Source organism: Rhizopus delemar, genomic scaffold, assembly GCF_000149305.1.
Source record: "Rhizopus delemar RA 99-880 supercont3.51 genomic scaffold, whole genome shotgun sequence".
NCBI classification, from domain to species: Eukaryota; Fungi; Mucoromycota; class Mucoromycetes; order Mucorales; family Rhizopodaceae; genus Rhizopus; species Rhizopus delemar.
This window is the reverse complement of record NW_027137877.1, coordinates 1-10,732: the sequence shown is the minus strand read 5'-3', so window position 1 is coordinate 10,732 and position 10,732 is coordinate 1. Positions and strand designations below refer to the sequence as shown.

At 34.4% G+C, this 10,732-nt stretch overlaps 3 protein-coding genes and 1 non-coding gene across 4 annotated transcripts; 3 read left to right on the top strand and 1 right to left on the bottom strand.

Annotated features, from left to right (window-relative positions):
• Positions 1-682: 682 nt before the first annotated feature.
• On the top strand, positions 683-1,758 carry RO3G_17387 (uncharacterized protein; the record flags this gene model as incomplete). The annotated part of the gene is made up of 2 exons (XM_067671971.1): positions 683-1,548; positions 1,710-1,758. The coding sequence occupies 2 exons, from the start codon at positions 683-685 to the stop codon at positions 1,756-1,758; spliced, it is 915 nt and encodes a 304-aa protein (XP_067528072.1).
• Positions 1,759-3,077: 1,319 nt separating this feature from the next.
• On the top strand, positions 3,078-4,199 carry RO3G_17386 (uncharacterized protein; the record flags this gene model as incomplete). The annotated part of the gene is made up of 3 exons (XM_067671970.1): positions 3,078-3,482; positions 3,548-3,781; positions 3,873-4,199. The coding sequence occupies 3 exons, from the start codon at positions 3,078-3,080 to the stop codon at positions 4,197-4,199; spliced, it is 966 nt and encodes a 321-aa protein (XP_067528071.1).
• Positions 4,200-4,552: 353 nt separating this feature from the next.
• Positions 4,553-7,520, bottom strand: RO3G_17385 (uncharacterized protein; the record flags this gene model as incomplete). The annotated part of the gene is made up of 3 exons (XM_067671969.1): positions 4,553-7,110; positions 7,172-7,342; positions 7,394-7,520. The coding sequence occupies 3 exons, from the start codon at positions 7,518-7,520 to the stop codon at positions 4,553-4,555; spliced, it is 2,856 nt and encodes a 951-aa protein (XP_067528070.1).
• A 2,148-nt stretch (positions 7,521-9,668) lies between these two features.
• RO3G_19239 lies at positions 9,669-9,741 on the top strand. The gene has a single exon. It is a non-coding gene; the product is annotated as a tRNA-Met (tRNA).
• Positions 9,742-10,732: the final 991 nt, after the last annotated feature.

Here is a 10,732-nt window from a genome sequence, read left to right as displayed (position 1 = left end):
CTTATATGGTATTGGGGTCACAGAACACGATTACCTTTTTTTTAAGCGGAGTTTATTAAGCCAAAATTGGCCAATTGTGAGATCTACTAAGAACAGTCATTTTTTCTTCCTTGTTCATTACTTCACTCAAGAGGGATGACAAGTAGAAGGTCATTAAAAAAGTCCGGGCCGAGATACGACTTCTGCAGGTCGAGAAAAACAGCTCCCACTGCAAATAATTGCTATATATAGAACAATATATTTGACAGAATATAATCAGATATTTCGAGTTTACGTCAATACAGTGGGTCAAAAAACTGCACCAACGCAACTCAGTTTTTCGGAAATACCAGTATAGCTCTGTCAGTTTAAAAGTAAACATTACGAAACTTGGAACAAAACGAGTTACTACTGTTACTATTTATTGACAAAAGTTTCAAGGTCAGATGCGGAGTATTGATTTAAAGAGCACTCAGCAAAAAGAGGAGGTCGGTTGGTGCAGTTTTTTGACTTTTAAAATGAAAAGGTATTTGATATCATATGTCCGGACTGAGACTATTCCAGCAAATTTAATCGAATTTTGCTGATGCTTAGTCACACTGGGGACCTGAAAATAAAGTTTTTTTTGCAATTGTTTTCTTTTTTTTTCTTTCCTGCTTTACCCAAACCCATGTACATCGTCAGTATCTATCCATTATTAGAAATGCCCAAAAAGCTTCCATCCGATATTCAAAACAGTATCAAAGTATTATTAGAGAACAGTGTTGACTCTGCAGTCATTGGGAAACGGGTTGGAGTGCATAGAAACACCGTCAATAGATATGCAAATAAGTGGATACACGATAGAATACGTAAAAGAGGAGGTAGACCGAGCATTGTGGCAGAGTCAACACGTCCATACATCAAGAGACAAGTGCTCACAGGTTGTTTAAAGACTGCCAAGGATGTGCAAATGAAGTTGGAGGAGCTTGGACACCCTATGTCGTATCAATCGGCAATTAATGTCTTACATTCAGTTGAAATTTATGCTGAGATCAAAAAGAAAAAGCCATTATTGACTGAAAAGCACAAGAAGGCTCGATTAGTATGGGCTAAAAAGCATCAATATTGGACAGTACATGATTGGCGACGTGTCATCTTTTCTGATGAGACGAAAATCAACATTTGGGGCTCTGATGGTTGCAAGTATTACTGGAAAAGAAAATGTGATCATTTACAGCCTCAGCATATCGACGTTACTGTGAAGCATGGAGGCGGTGGTCTCATGTTAGGGAGTTGTATAACCAGCGAAGGACCTGGATACGCATGTCAGATCTATGATGGCACCATGAATTCAGAGGAATACCAAGAAATCCTTGGTACAAGTCTAAAAGACACTATGGAGTACTATGGTCTGAACTGGGAAACGTCGGTATTTCAGCACGATAATGATCCCAAACATCGATCAAAGTCCACAACACAATGGATGAAGGATAGTGGCATGATTTACATTGACGATTGGCCATCACAAAGTCCAGATCTTAATCCTATTGAACATATATGGCATCACTTGAAGTTAAAGCTGAGCATGTATGATAATAGGGCGACCAGCATCCATGAATTGTGGCAAAGAATCGAAAATGAATGGAATTCGTTTACTAAGGAACAATGCATCAAATATATACACAGTATGCCAGACAGAATGCAAGCAGTCTTAGCAAAGAAGGGTGGATCCACTAATATTAAAAAAGTCAAAAAACTGCACCAACCGACCTCCTCTTTTTGCTGAGTGCTCTTTAAATCAATACTCCGCATCTGACCTTGAAACTTTTGTCAATAAATAGTAACAGTAGTAACTCGTTTTGTTCCAAGTTTCGTAATGTTTACTTTTAAACTGACAGAGCTATACTGGTATTTCCGAAAAACTGAGTTGCGTTGGTGCAGTTTTTTGACCCACTGTATATTTACAAATTTCATAAAATATATACTTCGTGTATTTTGCTCTAAATGTTAAGATATGTATGTGGAATACCGTGTTACTTTTGGTGACGCGCCGCTTCATTGTTCTTTCTACGATGATACACAAACATAACACCTTTCTATTGGACCTTACATGCTTGCGTTTTTCTTTGATACTACTCCTTTATTGGTTTATTGCCTTTAGTAATACTTCCTTATACGTCTATTTCTCTTGAATATTACTTCTTTACTGGCTTATTGCCTTTTCGCAATACTTTCTTATTGGCTTATTATGATTATATATAACTCTGGATGGTTTATATTAGGAAATAAAATAGGCTTAAAATACGGTATTATTGGTTAAAAATTTAGTTTTATTCGTTTATTTTGGGGCTTTATCGTCATATTGATTATATATTATTGGTTCATTTGTTTATTAAAAATGATACAAAAAGGCGGGAAAAGGAACAAGAGATCGATGGGAATAATGAAACAACACCTTTAAACGGTAGATACCAAAAATTTTTTTTTTCAAAATTGCACTTACCTAGACCTCAGAAGCAGCAAACAATACAATATAGCAGACAAAACAGGCAAAACAAACAAATGCAATGAAGCAGAGTCAAAGAGATCAGAAGCAAAAGAAAGATGAAGGCAGTAGACTAGGCAGTAGGAAAGTAGAATTGAAACTGAATAAAATAAAAGATTAATTACAGTGAAACATGATGTACCCGACTTTCTTACCTTAAACCTCTTTAAAAACTAGAAGACGATATCAAGGAGTTCAAACAGCTTCAGAATCAAGCTTAGAAAACTAAATTTGAATGTTAATAAAGACAATGAAAATTTAGAAACTTACGTACCACATAAACAGATACAGAAAGGACCCAAGAACTTATAATAGCCATAAGTATATCTATGAATTTTTAATAAAGTACATTAGAAAAAAAAAATTTTTAAAAAAAAGAACAACTTACCTGGGATAACAAATCAAAAAAAAGAAAGAAAGAAAAGAAAAGATTGATCTGAGACATCAATCCTTTTATAGATTTTTTGATTTGTATAGAACTGAGTTTACAATTGAACGCAATAGTATTTAAGGTGTGTTCAACTTCAACGTTAAGTTTCTTTACTTTTTCTTCAAAGTACCTTATAACATTATGTCTGACCGTATTATCGAATTCAACCCTGCTCCTGTCAATGCTCGTGGCTCTAACTCTGCTGGGCAGCCAATTGCTCTTCCTTCCCGTGCTGTTGTTCCTGAGCTTGTGTCAAGTGATGGTATTCTTGATAGCTTTGCCTATCCTAGACCTGGTTACCCCCCTATGACCAATGTCCAAAAGCGAATGCGTGAAGCTGAAGATGTTGGACGTGATGAAGCTTCTCTTTCCTTCTCCATTTATCTGGATATGAGAAAGGAAATTGACACTTTGAAGGAGATGTTAAGAAAAGAGCAGGAAGAAAAGCGTGCCTTGCAAGTGGCATTTGCCAAGGTCAAAGAAGCCTACAGCGAGCTTGAACAAGAATCCAGCAAAAGTGCAAAACCAATTGCAACAGCGATTAAGGTAAGGTTATTAATAATTTAAATTTAAACAAGTGTAATAATTACTTTTTTTTTCTTTAATTTTAGGATGCTGTGAGGAATCATTACAATGATTTACCTCCGTCATCTAAGTACGATCTCAGCAAGCCTCTAAAGTCTGTTGAGAATCAAAAAGTACTTAAGCTGTTGCAAGAGTATGTCAATAGCCATTATGCGTACAAGCATACCAATGGCCGCGATTTGCGAAAATACCTTGAAAGGCAGTATTATACCAAGAAAGCTGGTATGGCTGGAGAGGAGGTTGGTGTTGTCGACGAGTTCGTAAAGAAAAGAAAGGCTGCTAAAACGACTCGAAAAAACAACGTAAGGACAATAAAGGCTATTGCTATTTTATAATTGATTTTTTTTTTAGAAAATCAAAACACGGAAAGCAATGTATGAGCAGCACAAGGATCAAGGCGTTTACAACAACTATCCGAACTGCGAGTACTTGCTTCAACAGCAGTACATGTCTGAAGAAGAAGATATGTATAATAGCGATACAATGGATAAGGTAGAGGAAGTTCTTCTGGAGCAAAATCCAGATAGAACAACTCCTTTTACCGAAAAGGAACGCATGTCTGTCTTGTGTACAAAAACCATTGATTATTTTGAAGTTCGTGTACCAAAGTACAGATCACCAGCAGTAAGTTTAATTAATATCTTTTTAAGCGCAATCAGCTCATTATCCAATATTTAGTGCACTGAATTCTTCAAGCTGTTGGATGATCAGATAGCAAGTGACAGGGCCAAGAGACAAAGGACTGGAACCAGCAACATTCAGTCTCTTCCTCGCATTCGAAGAGAATGTTCGCTGCCTGTTCCTGACTTCGTCAGAAAAGAAAATATAATTGAAGAGAGTATCGCTTGGGCTTTTGATTCTGAAATGCAGTTGGATGAAGACGACTTCCAGTTTTAAAAAAAATTATAAAATGAACAAAAAAAAAATAAAAAGAAATGCGGTGTTTGGATTTTTTAAATTTTAAATTTTTTTTTTTACTTTTACTTTTTTTATTTTACTTTATTTTTTTATTTTTTTATTTTTTTTACTTTTTACAAACCAATGGTTTTTCTTGGGAGAGGTAAAAAGACAACATGATTATCAGGATAACCTTGCTTCATAGCAACACAAGTAAAGATACGCGATACTGGAAGAATACAGTCTGAACCAGCTGGTCGAAAAGAGTTGTGGTAGTACGCGGCACCAAGACATTCAAATCCTCGAAAAGGATGAAGAGGAGCGTTATACCAACGTACAAAAGCAAAGAGGTGTTCATCAAAAGCATTTGGGGCAAAGACCCGACCATTTGGAATTATAGTTTTCTTCATTTGAAGCTGATGGCTAAAATAATACTGAACTTCACCAATTCGCATCTCAACCTCTTTTCCAGGAATAGTAGGATTACAAGCGACTTCAATATAGCAACCACGAGTAGTACGCGATGCTTTTGATCGATACGTTTGCCCAAGAATTTCGATTTCAGCGAAAACAGAAATATCGGGAAGTACCATTGTAGACAAGTCATCGTGGTCTTCTGGAATAAGCGCACTTGCGAATGTTCGATCAGTATATACAAGTCTGTAAAAGGCAAGAAGGTAACCATAATGGGCTTGAGTCAATCTATTAACACTAACTTTGTGTCTAGCAGAAGCTTGTGTATCAGGAGGTAGAATTTCAGCACCAGTGAAGGTATCATTCAAACGTAGAGGAGCACTGACAAATAAGCTGAAATCAAAGCTGGTTGAAACAGATGAAGCAACAAGGGAATCAGAAGGCGTTGGTGACAAATAGACAAAGGAAGACATCATCACTGGATTCTGTTTAATTCCTTGTGGTAAGTTACGGATGTAGTCACCATAGTGTACAACAGAAAGGAACTTCTTCATGTATGTAACTTCGAATGCTGTTTTGTAGTTTACCGTCATCTTCTTAATGTCACCATTAAGTCTTTCAAAGCCATACAACCAAAATGCATAGATTGGACCAAAGTCTTGAATGGAGTCCTTCAAATGTAGATGAAGATGCATATTTGGAGTAACCATTTCTGGACCATACAATTCAGCAACACCAAGGACAAACTCATAGAATAGCTTGTGGGCTATCATGGCTTCATTCTGGGTAATGCATGGACGACATACGATATGACAGGCCTGTACAAACTTTGCCCAGTTTTCTTTATGACGGACTGGAAGACGAGACTTGAGCAAAAGAGGAGAAAGAGCAAGACACCAGGTTCTCCATTCATCAGCCTTTAAGTCAGAGAAATCGCTGGCAATTTTCTGATTGATTGGCGTGTATTGTGCTGGCAATATAATATCATTTGCTTCTTTTTGCATTTCTTTCAAGTCAGCATCAGTCAGGTATAATTCATGGGTAAGGTCACAAATAGTTGTACGCCATATTTTAACCATTTTCTTTGCTGTTCCAAGGAAAAGGCCATGCATTGGATCAATGGCAGTACAACGAACAAGATCAAGGTATTCCAAATCATGTAAGGCAGAGAACCGAGTACCAAACTTCTGTTCCAAGTCGGCTCTTTTTCTCTTGGTGGTTGCTTCTTTCCAATTTTTTGCATGATAACGGTTTTCAATATTGGTACGAAGTGACCAAGCATCAATATCTTCAAGACCAAAAGAAAAATCTCGTTGAAGATGAGTATTATAACGAGCAGGAAATGCTGTTGAGCACTTGTTACAAGGTACAGTGGCATTGAATGAAGTAAACCCACTAACCTTTCGGCTAGCAGGAATATCACAAGCAATCAAGAACAGAGCAGCACGAACTTGAACAGGCACGTTAGGAGATTCAGCTGTACAGGTAAAAAAGTCACCATAGTAGAGCTCCTTCAGATCATTTACCAAAACCTGTAGATAGTTGTTGATTTGTGTGTCCTTGGGTTCTTTGGGACCAGGAATAACGCAAACCAAGATGATATTTTCTTTTTTGTATCTGATGGATCTTGGAAGGTTATTTATTGTCAAGTAGATAGCACCAACAGAGTACACGTTTCTTTTGGATGACTGAAACCAATCGACATTCAACGTAAAAAGAAGAGATCTAGCTTGACTGGTAAATAAATTACCATCTCTATCTTTGAATTCATTCCAAAGTTGACCATCATAGATATCATACATGGTGTTGTTATGACGAGTACGATAGCGCCATGCTTCTATTGCTGATTCAAAGCCTGGTCGAGAGAACATCACAGTCAAGGCATACTTGATGGAATTGAATGCAGAGACCTTGTTGGCGTACATTTTGCTTGCACCAATCGTAGCAGGCTTGAAGAGTGGGGCATTACATGTGATGCGAAATTCAGAAAAGGAGCACTTCGAATCACAGTGTACTTCTTCAGGCTGGTACAGGGTATGGCATTCAGGACAGACAACAAGGCGAAACATACCTTTGTAGGTATAGTCAATTCCAACAGCATTTCGAAGAGTGTCCAACTTGGTAGGGAAGATTGGTTCATAATGTAAGAGGACAACAAGATCATTAGCAAATTTCATAACTATTTCCGCAGCATATTCAGAAATGAAAAACAGCTGGAAATACGTCAAGAAAATTGCTATGAAAGCAACAACATCACTTTGGAATCCTTCAAGTTTAACTAAACGTTTGACAAAGTAAGTATTTTATATTTTATTAAAACAATTCTAGAAGGTTTTTACCTTTGGGCACATTGAATTCGACAACATCCATACAACTAGAGGCATCATCTTCATCATTTTCAATGACTTGCCAATTAGAAAAGTCTTCATCACCATTATTCTCAGAATCATTTTCACTTGACGGAATCACTTCATTATTGGTGTTAACTTCTGGAATTATTTCTGATTCACCTGTTTATATGATGCGTTAGCAAAAAAACTATCTTAATGTAAGTAACAAACCTTTAACAGCTTCTTTCTTTCTATGGCGAGCAAGAGTCCATTGCGTAACAAATTGGTACTTGCCTGCTTCTCCTCCAGAGCATTGGGCGCAGTAACAATGGAATTTGTATGGGCTTGAAGAATACATTATAAATACAATAAAGAACTTGCGTTACTAATTATATACTGTTTGATTTACAACAACAATTGATGTTATTTATACTTTTTGAATATGTAAATTTTTACCGCTATTTCTATTCATCGGTTAAAATAATGATACAAAGAGAATGGGAAGATTCAGGAAAGATAATGGATAAATATGACATGTTGTCTTCTTGACGAATCAATCAATGATGATGTGAGTTGTTTATTGATTTAACAATATTTATCAAATAGGATTACATTGATGTACCGTTCTTAAAAACAGGTCCCGATGTGATTCTTAAAATACCGATATGAACAACAGATCAAAGGTAATTATTGCAGAAGTCTCATATTTATTTATAGAGATATGGTTTTACTGTAAATCAATGATATTAAATTTATTCATGAGTACTTATTTTTTTGTATGAATACAATAACAGTTTTTATGCATTGATATGTCGCTTTATGAACTCCTTATATACAACTCCAAAATCAAAGAATAAGAATCTTTAACAAATTTCAATTGATGTTGCTATATTACGACATCATACAATTGCGACTAAATAATAATACATTTTACATCGAGTAAAATCAATTCAACTTTTTTGTTAAAAGATTTGAATTTTTTCCCGTCATATTCTGTACTATATTGATTGGCTTACTTAACTGCACTACTTTCCCAAAAAAAAAAAAAAAAAAAAAAAAAAAAAAAAAAAGAAGAAGAAAAAGAAAAAGAAAAAGAAAAAGAAAAAAGACAAAGTGATGATATTCTTAAAGTTGGGACAAAAAGCACATAAATTAGCATAGATACATTGAATAAGAAATTGAAATTAGCAAACAAAGGTAAATGAATTAACACATTTCTAATTGACATCTCAGTTAGATTTTTTTTTCTTGGTTGAAAAAAAACATTTCCAATTTCAGTGCAATTTCTAAAACCGCTTTCTAAAACCCAAAGTAAATCTTTGTATACTCTATGAATAAAACAAGGATCCTGTATGTAGGCTTTGTTCAACTTAAGGCAATTTGTAAAAGTAGGTATTCGTTTGAAATGTCATTTTTAACATTCTTTTTTTTTAACATGCAAGTAATTCCAACATTGCTTTTTTTCACATGCAAGTAATTCCGACATTGCAATTCTCTAATTTCAACATTACTTTTTTTTTTTTTTTCTAAATCTCTTAAGATGCACTATTTTATTTCTTTAACAATAGCTCTTTTTTATAGTCTCTGCTATAAGGAATCTCAAAACATGTAAATTCGTTTGATGTTAATAATTATTGTTTCTTTTTGCAGTTAAAAATAAAAATGACTACCAAACCCATTCCTCCTTATTTTCTGCTTAGCTTTAGTCGTTTAAACATTGCCTTATCATCTGTGGTAGAAGTTATTTTCCTTGTGGTCAAAAAAAGGAAAATTGTATTTCTTTTTTTTTTTCTTTTTTCCTTGTTCATTTTTATTTTATCTCTTATTTAACATTTGCATTTATTACTTCCTATGATATATTCTGTTGTTCCAATTGTAATCAATTAATTTTACTCTTCGTTGGATAAAATCATTGAGCCTATGTTCCCTTTCGCAACTTAAGAAATGTTATTCTTTATCTTTTCAGTGTAAACAAACAATTTTTTTTATCTTTTTTTTTTGGGTACATAAACTAAGCATACTTTTCTTTTTTCTTTTTTTGCAGTATAGCAAATTCAGTATGCTTGATAAGAGAACGTCGCAACTCAAATAGTTATATGTCCGAGCTTACAATCCAATAGATATACTTTATTGGCCTTTGTTGAAATTAAAAAATCATACACTGGTTTTGAAAATTTTTCATTTTCCCAATTTAAAAGTTGCCATGGATTCATGTAGTACAAAAGAGACAAAAAATTTTTTACAAGAAATACAATTTCATTTTATTCAGTATGCAGAGTGTAAACATATATATATCTTTACAGATATAGTATATACTTTTTTCTAGCTTTTTTTTGGTACAAAAATTACATCTCTATTCTGAAAATTCAATTTCGTATTATTTTACACGATGTTTCACTGTTAAAATACCCGATGTATAATAATTTAGAATATAGGGTTTGGGTGCAGTGGTCATTTGGAAAAAAGAGGCGGTCCTGACCAACATAGCACATATTAAAAGAAAGGTGCTTCCTTGGCTCAGTCGGTAGAGCGTCAGTCTCATAATCTGAAGGTCGCCAGTTCGATCCTGGCAGGGAGCATTGCAACATTATTTTCTTTTTGGACGAAGCACAATGTGTTGTCGTTGTTGATCGCGAATAGTCTTTTTATAGTGTAACACAATGCAGCAAACTTTGGCAGCATTCGACTTTTCTCTCTCCAATTAGTTTAAATCCAGGAACATACAAACAAATACGTATGAATACAGATAAATCCAGAAAAATACAAAAAAATATAGAATATCCATAAAATCATCAAAAACAGTGTAACACGCAAGAACAAAACGGCGGAATTTAAATCGTTGCAGTTTATAACGAACGCCTTACAGTTTGCAACGACCACCTTACACTATACAGCAACCGCCTCTTATGTTATAACAACCACCCAAAATTCCAAAAACAGAACAAAAGCATAAAATCCAAAAACATATAAATAACTCCAAATAATAATCACAAAAATACGGGACTTCTTATTAACTTCTTACTTACTTCACTTCTTATTTTACTTTTTCTTTTTATCAAACAAATATTCTTTTAAAGAGGCAAATTATCTCTTATTTTATTTAACATCAAGAACAAGAAGTCCCTTGAAGCTATCATACTTCATTGTAAAACCCCCTTTTATTTATCTTTTTTTTTTATTTTACCTTTATCAAAACAGTCTGATCTACTTTATAAGATCTGGTGGTCACTATAACAAGCGAATCAAGCCAAATCTGACTCATATAAAAGCAACTCTTATATCAATTACACCCAAATCTGTTTATTTAAACCTTAACTCAACACTCCCAAACAGAGAAACTACTATAAACCAAATCATTACACTAGGAAGGAGTCAGTCCTAGTGTAACCCACAAAACCAAAATGAAAGCGTTACACAAAGTCAGGCTAGCGAAGACTAGAAAGTTCAAAAATGAAACAAAGTTCAAATATCAAACAAGGTTCAAAAATCAAACAAGGTTCAAAAATGAAAAAAAATAGAAAAATGAAAGAAACTTCAAAAAAAAAAAGAAAAAGAAAAAAAAAAAAAAAG